The 17,869-nt window shown below is 44.5% G+C and overlaps 1 protein-coding gene across 1 annotated transcript; it reads left to right on the forward strand.

The window, feature by feature from the left end:
* The first annotated feature begins 13,474 nt into the window (after positions 1–13,474).
* On the forward strand, positions 13,475–17,706 carry LOC145568972 (kinetochore protein SPC24 homolog). The gene is made up of 5 exons (XM_081628347.1): positions 13,475–13,874; positions 15,611–15,752; positions 15,838–15,939; positions 17,193–17,266; positions 17,459–17,706. The coding sequence occupies exons 1-5, from the start codon at positions 13,697–13,699 to the stop codon at positions 17,563–17,565; spliced, it is 603 nt and encodes a 200-aa protein (XP_081484473.1). The 5' UTR covers positions 13,475–13,696; the 3' UTR covers positions 17,566–17,706.
* Positions 17,707–17,869: the final 163 nt, after the last annotated feature.

A 17,869-nucleotide genomic window follows, 5' to 3' on the forward strand; every position in this document is an offset into this window, starting at 1 on the left:
CTCTAGTCCTCTCTAGTTCTTACTATACTCAACTACTCAAGTGGATTTCTTATGCACACCCAACCATAATTTCTCATTTCACAATTAATCCATTTTAAATTTGGATTGGATTTAAATTAAGTGTTCATTCAATCATATGTAGAAAAAAAAGGGAATTTGGATAAAAAAAGAAGACTAAATGTTTATCACTGTTGTTTCGGGGTTTTTTGTGAACTCCTCGGATACTGGTCACGTTCTCCTGGCAACGAGACGTGAACACCTGCAAAACAACGAATATTCCGTTTATCGGAATATTCGCCTCCGACGATCAAGTTAGAGATCAGAAATCGAAAAGCTAGAGAGAGAAAGTAGAGAGAAGTTGGAGCTCTTTAATGCTCTATATTTATGTTATGTCACAATCCACCCCTCCCATCATAAATGATTGGGGTATTTATAAGGGTGGGAACATGTGCCCCTCTAGGGTTTATGCCCTAGAATCTCGTGACATGATTGGCTGCACAATCAGAGGTCGCCACGTGTCATGGGGGGCGCCGTTTTACGGCTTTCAAGGGTTTCTCGGGATTTGGGCCTGAGGTCATCAGGGCCTTTTTCTCTTTCTGATGTTGTATTAGGGCATTTAGAGATGGCTGACATGTGCCACCCTGACAGGTGGACACGTGTCTCACTCTCATAGGGCCACGTGTCGCCTTTTTACTAGGCCACGTGTCACTATGAGATTGGGCCACGTACCTGGGGTATTTTTACCCTAAACAATTGCCCCTCAGAGGGGGTGGCTCGTACACTTACTGGCCGCCTCCTCTGATCTTGCATTCTGGACGTCCTGGTACTCTGGGTTAGGTTTGCCTCCCATCTGCCCTGGACGTCCATATACTCTTGATTCAAAGCTCTTTTTGCTACATGGACGTCCATATATTTTTCTCTGGACGTCCTCGTAGTCTGGAATGATCTTGGCTTCTTGCTCATTTGGACGTCCATACTTTGTACTGGACGTTCTCGTACTCTAAGAGAGGCTTAACCCCTGGGTTCATTTGGACGTCCACATACTTTGGACTGGACGTCTTCGTACTCTGGGAGGAGCTTATCTCCTAACTACCCAGAGCGTCCACATCAGTGGAGCTGGACGTTCTGATACTCTGGGGGGAGCTTATCTCCTAACTAACCAGAGCGGCCACAGCAATGGGGCTGGACGTTCTGATACTCTGGGAGGAGCTTATCTCCTAACTAACCAGAGCGGCCACAGCAATGGGGCTGGACGTTCTGATACTCTGGGGGGAGCTTATCTCCTAACTAACCAGAGCGGCCACAGCAATGGGGCTGGACGTTCTGATACTCTGGGAGGAGCTTATCTCCTAACTACCCAGAGCGACCACATATTCTTCGAGATAGATTGGGCTTCCATGATTTCAGACGTACTCTCCGGCTCTTTAATCATGGTGCGTACGTCTGAATCGTCTGAGAACTGGGCGGACGCATTGTTCTCTTAGATATTCTCAAGTTTTGGAGACTAAGTGTTGAAGGTGTAAAACTCTTGAATTTGTCACTTGACTCATTTCAACTCATTTTGACATGCCGTCAATTGTCCGTCTGATTTTCTCACAAGTTAACAGAACCCTAACGTCGTTCTGTCCCTTTCTTCGAGTAATTTCTCAAGAAATTACCGTTTGAATGTTTAGGCGGGAAAAATGATTTTACCATGTTGCCCCCATGAGTTCATTCTATAAATATGGGAAGTGAATTCTCATTTTTACACTTTACCCAATTGTGAATTCTAGAGAGAAGTCAGAGCATTCTAGTGAGAGAAAGTTATTTTTCCCTTAATCTTCAAGAGCGCCGCCGTGAGTTTGAGTTTTCCGGGCATTTTTTGAGTTTTCCGGTCAATCTTCAAGAACTTCACCACCACCTTCAAAGTTTTCAGAACGTACAAAGGTAGGCCGTCTACATTTTCTCTTTTACTTTTACTTGTTTTCTTTTTCTTTTACTTCAATTCTGGATCCATACTCGGCTTCGTCCGACTCTCCTCATGAGGCCGGCCGTTCGCCTGGGACTGAGGAGTCTAGAGTGGACGGAGAAGAGTTGTCTCCTCCTTGGAGTGAGTCCATGTCTGATGTGTACATACTCACCCCCACTTATTCTTCTCTGTCCCCTCAGGCAATGGCAAGAACAATGCGTACGCGCGGGCTTCATGCGGCCAGGAATCCAGACGGCAGTCTGGTTCACCCTAGGGTCCCTTTTGACCCTAACAACCCAAGTATCATGGAGGTGGAGACTACCTCCACCACCCAAACAACGACCGCCTCCACTAGCTCTCATCACTTGGCCGTGGAGGTCACTTCTTCCTTCGAGGAACGCCTACAAGCTGAAGGCGCCTCGTCCGCACCTGCTCCGGAACTTAGGTTCCCTCAATTTGCCAGTTCAGTCATGGATGGGGCCGAACTGGTAGCCTGCAAAGACAACCCTTCCAATCCTGGGGGGGACGCTTCTGGTTCGTCCGTCCCCTCTTCTTCTCAACCCCTGCTTCAACTGGGCGAGGCGGACAGACCCTTGACGGGAATCTCAATCAGAGAACCGTCCGTCCTGCCTATTCGCAGCGCCCCTCCTTCGGGAAACCAGGCGGACGCTGCCAAGGACCAAGGCAAGCGTCCATTAGTTGAGGAGGGCGTTCCTTCTTCCATGGGCGTACAAAGCTCAAGAGGCCGAAGCTCGGCCGAGGCAGCAGACCTGGACAGGGTGCTGTCTTCAAAGTTTGGGAGTGCTCCTTCTCACCAAATGGAAGAAGAAGAAGTTGAGAAAGAGGCCGTGGGTGAGACGACCGAAGGTGAGGCGGCGGCCGAGGAAAACGTCGCCAACATTGACAACTTCAGGGACCCGTACGCCTGTACGGTTGGGGAGACGGCCCTGAAGTTCCTAAAAAAGGATTTTGAGAAGTACAAGGAGTCCCTCCATTTGGGGGAGGGATTCGAAATACAAGTCCCCAGGAAAGCCATTGCTGTGGCTACCTGGGATGAGGAGAAGCCGCGCAAACGGGCGTTTTGCGTTTACAGGGCCGCCTTGGATGTGGGCCTTCGCTTCCCTCTTCATCCATTCGTCCGGACAATTCTGGACGAATACGACATTGGCCTCTTCCAACTGACGCCAAACAGTTGGTTGAATATTTTTGGGTACTTAGTGACGTGCATCTGCAAGGGTTTCACGCCAGACTTTGCAGTCTTATGTGAGATGCACTCACTCACTCGGCTGGAGAAGGATGTGGATGGTTGGCTCATCTTGAGTGCGACCAGGGATTACATGGTTGTGGTCGACCGTGTCAGCAAATGGAGGGACTGGAAGCACAGATTCTACCGCATCAAAACTCAAGATGCGGAGTTCAACCTCCGCATGAACAAGTGCCGTCCGGATCCCATTCAGCTCGGACGCGGGGACCATAAACCTGACAAGCCGCCCATCCATCCAAGCCACGAACACCAGCTTGAGTACTTCAAGGTCAACCGAGTCAAGCGGGGTAACAAAACTGAACGTGTCCCTAGCCATTGGGTTCCTCTTGCCAACTGGCTTAGGGACACTACCTTCATGTCTGCGTACGGCCTGTACCAGAACATGCCCCAAGGTGGACACTTAGATATATAAACTTTTTGTACGCACGTAGAGTTTTTAGAAAAATATTCTAACACTTTTGCTTTTTTTCTCTTTGCAGCGGAGGCGTACGCTATGCTGGACTCGGCCCAAAAAGGGGAAGTGGAGATGTCCGAGGTGGACTTGGCTCGATACAAAGCTCGTTTTAAGATGTACAAGCAACTCAAGGAGGTAAACACTTAGTTTATTTTTTGAATTTCTCCTTCCTCATTGTGTCCGTTCTACTATATTGGGAGGAGCCTGCTTTCTGAGTTTGCACGGACGCTTTACGTCCGTTCAGGCATGCTGGAAGGGAGCTCCTTCCCCAATTCACACGGACGCAAGCATATACTTTGCCTTGTAAAATTTTTCTAACTTTGGTTGTATTTTTGCAGTCCTCCTCTACTCCGAAGGCTAGGAGGAAGCAGCCGGCCACGCCCACTCCTGATGCGAACGCATCCAAAAGGAGGAAGACGGTTGCTTCCAAGACGTCTTCACAAACCGCGGCCAAGGCGAAGTCGCAGACTGCTACAACACAGTCTCAAGGAGAACAACCCCGGCTGACACAAAGCGGGGCCTCCAAGCCCGTGGAACCTGTTGCTGATCAGGTCCACGATGAGTCCGTCCCTTCGGACGGTGGGGATAAGTCAACCCCAGAAAAAATGACTGGCCCCTTCACGGTTGCGGGGGTCGAGATAGTCAAAAAATCTGACTGGCTAAATGCCAGTCAGTCGGCCAGCGATGCTGATGCTGGTCGTCCAGAAAACGACGGGGAGGCCTCTTTGCCGCCTCCTCCCATCAATCTCTCTCCTCCAAGCTTCTCCACTGGTTAGCCTTTCTTCTTTCTTTATTTTTGTACATCTTTATTTACTTGTACTTGTAAATTTTAGCTAACTCTTCTTGCACGGTCGTCCGCAGATATATCAGAGGAGATGCAACTGAGGATGCCCGGCCAGTCACTGACTGGTGCGGACAGGAAGGCCATGCGCGAGGCCATGGTTCGCGCGGTCCCCCAAGCGCAGCGTGACAAGCTGCGGGGGATCAATGAGGGGTTCCTCGGCCCCATGCTTAACTGTAGTGCCGAGGTACGCTTCTATTTTATCGCATTTTCCTTTCCAACACTTAGTGTATTTTCTTGTTATTTGACTAATTTTCCTTCTACTGTCCGCAGCTTTTCCTCCGCTTGAACGCCTTCCTTGACTGGAAGGATAAAGAGAACGAGCGGTTGAAGCAAGCTTGGCTCGAAATCAGGAAAGCCGAGGATGCTGTAACTGGGACGGCCGCCGTCCAAAGGGTACATTTTAAGATCCAAATAACCGCGCTGTCCGACAAAGCGGCGCGGCAAACAGAGGACCTGGTCAAACTGGGCAAGGCACTCGAACAAGAGTCCTTGGCTAGGGAGGCCTTGAGGGTTGAAAGGGACGAGGCCGTCCTGGAGAAGGAGAAGTGGAGGTTGGGCTTCGAGGCGTCTGAAGCCTTGAAGAGTGAGCTGAAGTTGGCCCAAGCCAACCTTAAGTCTGCTCTAGATGAAGCGGACGCGCTGAAGGTCGAGGTTGAGACCTTAAGGAAGTCCATTGCGGACTATGAGGAGCAACTTAAAACTCCTCGGCCACCCAGCGCGGAAGAGATCGTCCGCATTGAGCAAGATGCTGAAGACAGACTTAAGGCATACTTCTTCGATGCCTTTGACTTGATGGTGGATGAAGGTGAAGCCGCCTATTATGAGGAACGCTTCAAGAAGCGGCTTCAGTACGTCTGCCTCAGAGAAGAGGCAAAGAAGGCCGGCATGCCTCCTCCTGAGCTGGTAGTTACTTCCCCCGAGTCCGGAGAGGACGGGGATGAGGAGGAGGCGGACGACGGGGCTGCCAAGGCCGAGGACGCCAAGAATGCGGAGGAGCTGCCAAAGATAATACGCTAAGTAGAGCTCAGGTCCTCCAGCAGCCGTCTGCTCAGCTCTCAAGCTTTCCTTCTTTTTTCAGCTTACTTTGTACTTAGCTTATTCTGTACTTCTCTTTTTTTTTTTTTTTTTTTTAATTTGAAGCCGCCTGTTAGAGCGGTATTGTAAACATTATGGCCGCCTTTGTGCGGTCTTATTAATGAAAATTTTGTCCGCCTTTGCGCGGTTCTTTCACCTTTGTTTCATACTTGGCAATTTTTTGCAATTTTGCGTTTTTTGATTGAATGATTTTCGTACGTCTCAATATTATGCCTTTTCGTACGTTCCTAGGGGTATGCCCCTTTATTCGGTGTTCGCCTAGTCCATTCTCTAAGTGGTTTGATTAACTTGGTAGTTTTTATGCCTTAAAAGGGTATGACGACTAGCAAGTTAATCAAATCATAGTAATGATTGCCCTTGGACTAGGTGAAGCACCGAATCAATTTAATTGGCCGTTCGGCTATCATGGTACGAGCAGTCCGTTGAATCTATCGCTCGGACGCACCCTAGAAATCCTAAGTATTATCTCAACTTAGAGATTCCTTGCTCGGCCGGGCCAAATGCCTAGGTATGCCCTTACCCTATTTGTAAAGGACACTTGCTTTCTACACAAGTTCGGAATACCTTGCCTTAATCGTCCGCATAGAGTTGGGCGAACGCATTGTTCTCTGAATTAAATCAGTTTTTTTTTTTTTTTTTTTTTTTTTCTTTTTTTTTTTTTTTGGTGTGGCCGAATTGCTATATTGGGAGCAACCTTGCTTTCTTTTCACTTCGGCCATTTAGTAAGAATGATAAGCCGTGTTGCCATATTGGAAGCAACTTAGTAAATCATTTCATTCGGCCTTTAATCATAAATAATAACAGGCAAATAAATAGTTCAACAATGCCTGACTTTTCATTAATTTTGTCAAAGGTACATTGTTGTGGCCGTATGGCTTTAATTACAAGGCTCGGTCAGTAGACCTAGCTGTATAAACAGCTTTTTGGCTAAGTACTTAAAGAAATAAAAACTTAAACATGATATTTCTTCAAATTGTCAGTGTTCCATGTCCGTGGGATCTGACGGCCATCAATTGCCTCAAGGCGATATGTGCCGTCTCGGACTTCTTCCCTGATTCGGTACGGCCCCTCTCAGTTTGGAGTCAACTTGCCGTCCTCATTGGCACGGCCAACAGCTTCCATTTTTCTCAACACTAGATCCCCCATTTTGAGCGGCCGCTTAGACACTCGGCGGTTATATGCCCTTGTCATCCTTAAGCGATAAATTTCATGCCTAAGCGCCACATTGCCCCTAGCTTCTGGAAGGAAGTCTAGGGCAGTCTTCATGGCCTCCCAATTGGCCGATTCATCATAAAGCATTACCCGTAAAGTGGGCTCGTACATTTCAATTGGGAGTACAGCCTCAGCTCCATAGACCAAAAAGAATGGAGTCTCCCCTGTAGAACTCTTTGTTGTTGTCCGTATGGACCATAGCACATTGACCAACTCGTCTGCCCATAGGCCGCCTGCTTTTTCAAGCTTGCGCTTGATCCCATTTGAAATCAACTTGTTATAGGCCTCAACTTGACCATTGGCTTGTGGTCGGCCGACTGAGGCAAAACAATGAGTAATGCCTTGGTCTCCCAACCATTCCTTGAGTTGGCGCGTCTCAAACTGGGGTCCATTGTCGAACACCATTGACTGAGGTACCCCATACCGAGTGATTATGCTCTTCCAAATGAAAGCTGACACATCCGTCCATTTAATGCCCCGGACGGCCTCAGCTTCAACCCATTTAGTGAAGTAATCTACTGCCACTAGTACATATCGTCTCTGGCCGGATGCAGGAGTATACGGCCCCAAAATGTCCATGCCCCATTTAGCAAAAGGAAGCGGACTACTGATGGCTGATAGACTATTTGCTGGACGATGAATAAGGGTTGAAAATCTCTGGCACTTGTCACATTTTTTCACCATTTTCATGGCGTCCGAATTCAAGCTCGGCCAGTAATATCCCAAATGTGTCGCTTTTTCAGCTAAGGCCCGTCCTCCAATATGCGAGCCACAATGTCCCTGATGAAGGTCGTCCAACACTTCGTGCCCTCTTTCAGGAGTTACACACTTAAGGTAAGGCTTCACAAAGGCTCTTTTGAATAGCTCCCCATCCTTCATCTCGAACCAGGCCGCTCTCCTCTTCATTAGCCAACTCTCTTTTGGATCGTCCGGAAGTATTCCATCCCTTAAGTAGGAAATAATTACATCCATCCAAGTTGAACTTCTATCTATTATCTGAACGGGCTCGGCATCAATGCTCTTTTTCTCCTTTACTTCCCAAAACACTGATCTTGGAATATCACATGATGCCGAGGAAGCCAATTTGGAGAGGGCGTCCGCTTGATGATTCTCTGAACGAGGAACTTGTTTGAGAGAGAAATGTTCTAGGCCCTCGGCCTCATCCTTGACTAGCTGCATGTACTTCATCATGGCCGGCTCCCTGGCTTCGAAGCCACCATTGACTTGGTGAACTATTAGCCGGGAGTCCGAGCATACTTCAACTTTGGTTGCCCCGGCCGCTTTACACATCCTTAGGCCGGCCAACAATGCTTCGTACTCAGCTTCATTGTTTGACGCTTGGAACTGAAACCTCAACGCGTACTCATACTTGTCTCCCTCAGGAGATTCACATATAATACCAGCGCCACACCCGGTCGCTGTTGCACTACCATCCACAAACACTTTCCAGACTTGGTCCCCGGCCGGCTGAAGATCAGGCCGTGTCATTTCAGCCAAAAAATCCGCAAAATCTTGCCCCTTGATTTCCTTCCTTGGTTCAAACACAAGGTCAAAACCTCTGAGCTCCAAGGCCCACTTGAGCATGCGGCCACTTGCCTCTAATGTTGAGAACGGCTTCTTCAAGGGTTGGTCTGTATAGACCACAATTGAATGTGCCAAAAAATACGGCCGCAGCTTCTTTGATGCCATGTATAAGGCCAGGCCAAATTTTTCAATTGGGGGGTACTTAAGCTCAGCATTATGAAGTACATGGCTGATAAAATACACTAGGACCTGATGGTTGTCCCTTTCAGCAAGAAGGACGACACTTAGAGAGTGTTCAGAGATGGCAAGATAGATGTATAGCTTCTCATTCCTGAGCGGACTGACGAGGCGAGGCAATGTATGCAAGTGACTCTTCAACTGTACGAATGCTTCCTCGGCCTCCTCTGTCCACTCGAACATGGCTTTCTTCTTAATGGTTTGAAAAAAGTAACGGCACTTATCCCCTGACCTTGACAAAAATCTTCCAAGGGCTGCTAAACAGCCGGTCAGTCTTTGCACTTCCTTGATTGTTCTCGGAGACTTCATGTCAAGGACGACTTGAATTTTTTCAGGGTTGGCCTCAATTCCACGTTGATCAATCAAAAATCCGAGAAACTTGCCGGACTCAACACCAAATACACACTTCTTTGGATTTAACATCATCTTATGCCGCCTGAGTTCGGTGAACGTTTCTCGTAGATCCTTGAGATGGTCGGCCGGCTCTTTTGACTTGACAATCATGTCATCAATGTATGCCTCCATGTTCCGGCCAAGCTGGTCTCTAAAGACTGTATTAACAAGCCTCTGAAATGTAGCAGGGGCGTTCTTGAGGCCGAATGGCATAACTTTGTAACAATACAACCCCTGCTCGGTCACAAACGCTGTTTTCTCTTGATCTTCTTCCCACAAAGGAATTTGATGGAATCCGGAGTATGCGTCCATGAAACTCATTAGGGCGTGTCCGGCCGTAGAGTCAACCAAACGGTCAATCTTAGGCAAGGGGAAGCTATCCTTAGGACACGCCTTGTTCAAGTCCGTGTAATCCACGCACATCCTCCAAGTCCCATTCGGCTTTTTCACAAGAACTACATTGGCCACCCAATCTGGGTAAAAGCATTGCCGAATGAAACCGGCGTCCAGCAGCTTTTTTACCTCTGCTGCGGCCGCCTGATTCCTCTCTTCTCCGTGATTTCTCTTCTTCTGGCGGACAGGCTTTATCAGAGGATTCACGGCCAACTTGTGCACGGCCAGGTCAGGACTTATTCCTGGCATTTCACCAACTTCAAACGCAAACACATCTTTGAATTCTCTTAACAGCTGAACCAGCTCATCCCCAAGCAATCCCAAGGCTATAGTGCCAACACTAACTGTCCGTTCTGGGTGGTTGGAGTCAAGCACTATATCTTGGTGGCTGCCGGCCGGCTGGGGCCTCAACTCATCTGGTCGGCCGACAGTCATTAATTGCTAGTCTTCTTCTGCCCTGGCCGCCTTACGCTTCTGGCCGACCTGGTATGCTGGGAGTGAGGTTCCTTCTTCCTTAGGCTCGGACAATTTTGGGCCGCGTGCTGTTGGCTTCACGGCCAGCTGATTACATTCCTTAGCCATTTTCTGACTTCCTTGAATTGTTCCAATTTTTCCGTCCGACCTTTCAAACTTCAGCAACATCAAGTGGGGCACTATGACCGCCTTGGCTGCATTGAGAGTGGGGCGACCAAGGATGACATTGTACCCGGATAACTCTTTAACAACAAGGAAGCGGACGACCATGTCTCTCCCCTCTCCCTTCTGCCCGAAGCGGATTGGAAGGTCAATCCGTCCGACCGGATGAATGACATTCCCCCCAAATCCTACCAAGGGGTGAGTGATATCCTGGAGAGCATCTTCTGGGAAGCTTAAATTCCTTAGGGCAGACAGGCTGATGATATCGGCCGAACTGCCCGTATCAATCAATATTCGCCCCACCTTCAAATTTGCTATCTTCATGACAAAGACCATGGGATCATTGTGCAAAGCCCTGACCTCTCCACGGTCAGCCTCACTTATGATCACTTCAGGAAATGGCTCGGCCTTAACGGCGTCCGTTTGCATCACATTTGACAAATTTCGAGCATCCTGCTTGATTCCTTTCATGGTAGGGCCGCCTGAAGCAAAGCCTCCTGATATCACGGCCACAAAACCTGAATCAGTGCTATTCCCATCATCTTCCTTGTCATTTTTCTTATCACTTTGTTGCTTTTTCTCGGACGTGTTGTCTGTCCGTTTGAAGGTGAATTTGGACTTGGTCACATAGGGTTTCAGCAGACCCTTGTCGGCCAACTTATCCAACAGCCTCTTCAGATTGATACACTCGTTCGTGTCATGACCTACATCCTTGTGGTAATGACAATACTTGTTCTTGTTTCTGTACTGGGCCGAGCCTCTCAAAGGCTGAGGCTTCTCAAACTCAAACTTGTCTTTTATCTCCATCAAAATGAAGTAGCCATCCTTGTTGAACTCATATTGGGGCTCGTACGTCTTGCTTTTCTTTGACTTGGGTTGCTTGTCATCAGCCACCCAGATTTCTTTTCTTTTGTTTCCTTCTCTCTTTCGGCCGACCGAGTCTTGCTGAGAAGATTGCTTCTTCTCAGCCCCCTTGGCCGGCTGTTCTGATTTGGTGAGCGAACAAAAGTCCGCGGCCTCAATATAGGCTTCTGCTTCCCACAATACACCTGCGTATGACCGAATCTTTTTTCTTACCAAATCAAACTTAAAACCATTATGCCTTAATCCCCGGAGAAATTCTGAGTAAGCCATTTCGTCCGGAAGATTATGAATTTGGGCTTTTTCTTGGTTAAATCTTTGGACGTACGAGCGTAGTCCTTCATTCTTTCCTTGGACAATTGTGGCCAAGTTGAGACTTGTCTTTCTTGGTGGGATGTTGTATGAGAAGTTTCCCACAAACAACAAACTGAGGATGGTAAAACAATTGATGCATCCGGCTGGAAGGCTGTTAAACCAATCCTGGGCCACCCCTTTGAGAGTGGCCGGGAAGCATCTACACCATGTAGCATCATCTACACTTTGCAAGTACATCAAGTTCCTGTACGAGGTAATGTGCTCCTCTGGGTTGCCCGTACCATCATAGGCACCCACTAGTACACTCTTCACTTTTGCTGGCTGAGGGGACGCTAGTATGTCTTGCGAAAACGGAGGCGGCTTATCTCCCAAATTCAACAAACGCATTTGCCAATCGATAGGCTGAGGCTGAGCGGACGTTCCAGCCAGGTAGGGAGCTTGGCCGAACATCTGACCATACGGCCCATATTGCCCAAAGACTTGGGGAGTTGGCTGTATCAACCGATTGAGTACTTGAGGGGGCTGATATTGTGATGGCTGAACTGGAACGGGAGTGATAGTATGAGCAGCTTGACTTCTGCTGGAAACGGCCGTGTTGGTGTATTGAGAGAAAGATTGGTTGGAGGCTTCATCCGGCATGGTTGGGGTAGAGGCCGTGTCAGAATATGTGGCCCTTTCCCTTTGCCTGTGCCGAATGTAATCCCTTGCGTCCTTGAAACGCTGTGACTGCTCAGTCTCAACTCTTGTCGGCTGTCTGCCCCTCCCCCCAGCCGACTGTGTTTTCGCCAGCAGGCTAGAGAAGTTGGTCCGTGGGACTCGGGGAGACCTTCCATGCGGACGGCGGAATGGGGTGTTACCAGCATCAGTTGCGTTGGTCTTGTTGTTGGCTTTCTTGGAAGTGCCTCCTCCCCCCTTTTGCCGGGTAGCCGCCAACTCCTTGCGGAGCTTAGTCAGTTCGGCCATTAGGCAGTTGGGGTGACAGGAGGTTGTTCGGCCTCTTCAAATGAGGCAGTCAAAGGATTGCTTGAATGTATGGTAGTACGTATGTCTTCTACATATCCGTCCTCGCCTGGGCGAGGACCAGTATTAGGTGTCTGACCATCTATTGCCATAACGGATGAGTATCCCCACAGACGGCGCCAAATGTTTCGGGGTTTTTTGTGAACTCCTCGGATACTGGTCACGTTCTCCTGGCAACGAGACGTGGACACCTGCAAAACAACAAATATTCCGTTTATCGGAATATTCGCCTCCGACGATCAAGTTAGAGATCAGAAATCGAAAAGCTAGAGAGAGAAAGTAGAGAGAAGTTGGAGCTCTTTAATGCTCTATATTTATGTTATGTCACAATCCACCCCTACCATCATAAATGATTGGGGTATTTATAAGGGTGGGAACATGTGCCCCTCTAGGGTTTATGCCCTAGAATCTCGTGACATGATTGGCTGCGCAATCAGAGGTCGCCACGTGTCATGGGGGGCGCCGTTTTACGGCTTTCAAGGGTTTCTCGGGATTTGGGCCTGAGGTCATCAGGGCCTTTTTCTCTTTCTGATGTTGTATTAGGGCATTTAGAGATGGCTGACATGTGCCACCCTGACAGGTGGACACGTGTCTCACTCTCATAGGGCCACGTGTCGCCTTTTTAATGGGCCACGTGTCACTATGAGATTGGGCCACGTACCTGGGGTATTTTTGCCCTAAACAACTGTCTTCTTCAAAAAGTTGATATTTGAAAAGTTTATAATGAGGGGAATCTAATAAGATACCATATGCTAATTTATTTATATTGTATAAATCATAGAATATGATCAAAATCATTTTACTTAGATTACTTTAACGACATAAATAGTAAGTGAGTTGAAATTTCAGAAAGTGAAGGCAGTATGTCGAATGAAAATCACTAATGGCAGACTTGTGTTGGCATCAATGTACTTTTCCATTCATTTCTTTTTTTTTTAGATCTATAGTCGTACGACCCAAGTCATGTAAAACTCAAATTCAGTCAAACCTACACATTTTTTTTTCTTTTCAATTTTCAGTTAAAAGAAGAGAATTAAAAACAAAAAGAGCAATAACCAAAATGCTTGACATTAACAATTTTATTAATGATTTACTATAACCATTAGTAGTTCTTTGAAAAAAAAAAAAACATTAGTGATTCTTTATATAAGACCGCTAACATCAATAACGATTCTTTAAATAATACCGCTAATGTCGATAACGATTCTTTAAAAATAAGACCACTTAACATCATTAATTATTCTTTATTTGAACCCCCTAGCATCTCTAACGATTTGAAGTTTTGAAAAATCATACTCCGGTTGAGTACTTGAGTGTTGTTCGGAGACTCGGAGTGGACAGGGCGCCAACTTTCATTTTGAAATTACCAACCTTATCAATTCCTACTCTCTTGCTCCTTTCACAACTAAAAACCCATTTTCTTTCTTTCTGATGATTCTCTTCTCAATTGCTCAATTCCCTTGTTGATTTTTCTTCTTCAACCCCCCAAACCCTAGAAAAATGGTCGATAATTCGCCACAAATCGATATCAATCAGCTATTATCTTACTGTGACGACCTCGTTGGTGTTCTCCGAGATAAGAGAGACTTCAATTTGTTAACCCAATGCATTCAACAATCCAAATCTATTCAATCGTCTTCTGATTCTGATTTCAACACTACCCAGATCGCCATTTCAGGTTTCCCCCCTTTTTTTTTTGGTTAAATTCTCAACTTTTTTTTTTTTTTGTACAATTGTATATGGGATTGCATTATTTAGCAGACAAAAAATTGGGAATTTGTTATTTTAGAGAATTGATTTTGAAAACCAAAGATGGATTTTGGGGTGCACTAATTATGCTTGAATTAGTGGGTTGTTTAAGTTGGGGTTGTTTGAACTGATGGGGTTAGGGAAGTTACTATATATATAGTGTAATTTGGTTGGAAAATTATATGAGATGATTGCTTGAGTATGGTGTTTAACTGTTTATGGAAAGGTGTATAAACTACCAACTCAATGTAAACTTGTTACACTTTGTAGTGCTAAACTTGTGGGCGAGACCAACTAATAACACAGTGGTCGTTTGATTGCACATAAGAAATATGAGTTACGCTTTGTGGGAATTTTGATTCCCATGGAGGTCGTAACGGAAAACAATTTGGTTGACTGTAAGAAGTTGAATTTACTGTGAAAGGACTAGGTAATCGAATTCTCTCATTTTTGTAGGCAATAGAAAATCCTAGGATGAAACTTTTATTTTTGTCAACCAAATGGCTCTCTAGAAAGTGGTATCTCCTGTGTAATTTGATCTTAACCAAACAACAGCATTACAGCTTGAGGGAATGTATAGGATGGACAGGAATATGATGAGTGGTAATTATCACATAAAGCATTGTATGCAGTATTACATAAAACCAATTGCCTCAATATAGATTATGGTGTGAGTGAATTTTAAATTTTAAGGCCCAACGTCATTTCCCTCTCATTTGTGAGCAGCATTTTGCATTTCTGTCCCTATTTTGATTGTGACTAGCAAAAGACAATCGATTTTTTACTACATTGACTAATCACTGCTCGCAATACAACTGGACAAATGAGCTCGGAATTGTTACTTGCAAATTGCCTTAAGTTCGAGGGAGGTAATTTCTCTGGAATTTCAAGTAAAGAATTAGGGATAGCAGGTTTCAATATGAAAAGGATGTTCATGGTTGTACTGAAGGATGAAGTACTCTTGATCACTTGCATGGTGTCCAAAAAGGACGTAGGAGACAAGACAACATATTCAATCTTGTCCTATTAATCTTCCATCCAAGAAGGATGTAGGGTACCACACTAGCATTAATTGCCCGATTTTAGATATTATACAGTCCAGCGTTTTTTGGTAACAGGCATGCTCTTAAAAAATATATGCTTCTTTTTAAAGTCATGTTAGAGGTGAATTTCTCATTGTCTAATGTTGGTGCCTTTCAATTTCCCTATTTGAGAAATTTTTCTGTGCTCTATCTACTTTTAGGGGGCCTTTGGTTCGGATAATGGAAATGGGGTGGAAAGGGAACAAATAAGAGGGGGGGAAAAGGAATCAAATAACTATTGCCTTTTCATTTGTTTGGTTTAACCATGGAAAGTAGAAAAATAGGAATTTTGTGATTGAGGAGGATAAGGGTATTTATTACCCTAATTTTTTTAAAGTTAACAAATGAAGGGCCATGTCTTCTAACCAAACACTCGGTAATAGTATCGGTTTAATCGAATCCGTTTCCACTCCAAAAAATACACTAACCAAACGCCCCCTTAAGTGTACAAAGAAAGAAGTTTCCTTTAAGTATGGATATATGTGTATATTACAGCGGGAAGTGCCATGTATTAGTGCATACTGCCACCTTGATGAAGTTGTTACTAAGTTACTTATTCTAATCATGTTCACATTTTTAATAGATTATCAGGATAAGATCGATGATTGCAAGCACAAGATAGAAGTGGCACGATCTGAAGTGGTTTCCAATGAAGAATTAGAGCGCCTGCAGAAAGAGCTTGATAAGGAACTCAAAAGAGAGAAGCTGCTTCGAGAGGATCTTAGATAAGTATTCTGTTTTGTCAGATATATGTGATGGTCATATGTTGGTTCTCTGTTCTTCAAACTGAGTTATTTGTTGTATGAACACAGTAATTGTTGACAAGATTAATGAGCTAGATCATCAACGGCTTTCGTTAGAGGAGAAGAGTCAGAAGCTAACGAAACTTGAAGAAGAACATGAGAAAGAACAGTAAGTATTAGAGTTTTGTGACACAAGTGCGACACTGGTCACCCCAATAATTCTCCCTTTCCCAAATAAATTCATTAAATAAAATACAAGAGAATTTCTGATGTGTCACCAGCTCACCACCACGTACCATGATTAAGGATTAAAACATGTAACATGCACTTATGTGATGGCTTAGTATGACTTTTTTGGAATATTTGTTTTATTAATTGTATGCTAGTGTGCTTAACAAAGTTCTAGTTTGATTTTTATTGTAATGTATTCCCTTTTTGGAATCTTGATTATTTGGGAAAGAGAGAGTTGGGGTGTTACAACAAGTTTGCAACTGCTCTAAAAAATAACTCCGTATGAGTAATTACACCATGCTTTGAAAATGAACATTTTGTATTTGCTATGCTTGCATTTCATTTTCAAACTTTGTGGCAAAGATTATTGAAGTCACATCTGACTACTCACTACATTCACTATGGTCTACTGATGCATTTTGTTGAAAGTGAGGTTTAAACATTACACGAGAAGACACCTTTTTTCATTTAATTTTTGAAACCCTAAAGATCAACATATAGGTCATTAGAATTTTCATCATAGATAGTTTGTGTTTTATAGTTTTATTTGATCACTTTTGTCCATGCATGCTCTTTACTGCATAGTCGTGTCTTTGCGTGCTTTTCTTCTCCATTTAACTATTGAAAGTTTGAAGCTAGCAGAGAGGCTCTAGGTAATATAGGCTAAAAGTTACTGGGTCTTTCATGAGTGAAAGAGATATTAGTTCATTTATCCTTTTAATTTTATAGGATTTGAGTGATCAGCTGTCTTTCATAGTTCTGATAAGTTGCTTGTTTGAAAGTTATTTTATTGGATATTTTTGTACATAGAGAGGTACAAAACTACAAACCCATCAAGTAGTTAGTTTTCATGGTTTTAGAAATAGACTTTGCTGGTTTTCAGTGGAGCTATGTTGAGTTTGGAGACACAATTTCTAATACTGGGTAAGTGCTTTGCTTGGCTTTCTTGCATATGGTATTAATTAAAACAAAAGTTGGAACAGTAGTAGTCATACTGCTTCCAAGGAAGAGCAATTTAAATTGCAGATTATAATGTATGAACGCTAGTTCGAGAAGGTTTTGTTAATTATACATATTCTTGTTTAACATGCTATAATTTTTTTTTTGCTGTTGAATGAATAATTTTCTTTCTACGTCTTGATTGCAACTAACTTGCTCTGTTCCTAACATAATAATCATATGATATTGCAGGAGGAAACTTTCATTTTATGCATCTGTCACAAAGATTATTCCAGATCTAGCGAGTCCATCGAAAATCTCTGGGCGTATCCTTTTTTCCCCTTCTAATAACAAAATATATCTTGAATATTTTTATTGCATGCTTTCTGCATATTCCTCTCCCGGTGTTTTCTGTTCTCAACACAGTTTTCTGCTTCTACGTGTGTGCGCGCGTGCAGGCGCGTGCTATCATGTATCTTATATTTTGGCAAATTTGTTACACCTTGATCTGGTTCCAGATATCGTAGATCGTGAAAAAAAGGCAGTGGAGAAGTTTGAATTTGATCCACTGCAGGAAGATGCCTTTGACATATGCAACAAGACATGGAAGATGATAAACCTATGACTATTCATGTGACTGTGTTATATCACCTATATGTATGATTGTACCATTTTGCATTTTCAAATTATGTTTTTCTTGTAGTGGGACTAGCTTTTCTGTATATTGTTCTTGTAGTGGGACTAGCTTTACTAGTATGGATCTTATGCTGTATTTAATACGTGCCTTAAAAAGGAGATTATTGATTAAGAGTTTCTTTTCAGGCTGCGATTTCATCATTAGCAATTTGATGTCTTTGACATGGAGGTTTGTTATCAAGGATTCAAGATTGGATGTAAACTGCTATTCTGTTAATTTTCTGTTCCTAGCC

This window comes from Chenopodium album, chromosome 11, assembly GCF_948465745.1.
Source record: "Chenopodium album chromosome 11, dcCheAlbu1.1, whole genome shotgun sequence".
Lineage (NCBI taxonomy): Eukaryota > Viridiplantae > Streptophyta > Magnoliopsida > Caryophyllales > Amaranthaceae > Chenopodium > Chenopodium album.

What these genes read in the sequence shown, in the direction of transcription:
- LOC145568972 (XM_081628347.1), top strand. Translation starts at nt 13,697, where the DNA reads ATGGTCGATAATTCGCCACAAATCGATATCAATCAGCTATTATCTTAC. An exon ending in TACCCAGATCGCCATTTCAG is followed by an intron (nt 13,875 to 15,610) that starts GTTTCCCCCCTT and finishes CATTTTTAATAG; the next exon opens with ATTATCAGGATAAGATCGAT. An exon ending in GAAGAACATGAGAAAGAACA is followed by an intron (nt 15,940 to 17,192) that starts GTAAGTATTAGA and finishes ATGATATTGCAG; the next exon opens with GAGGAAACTTTCATTTTATG.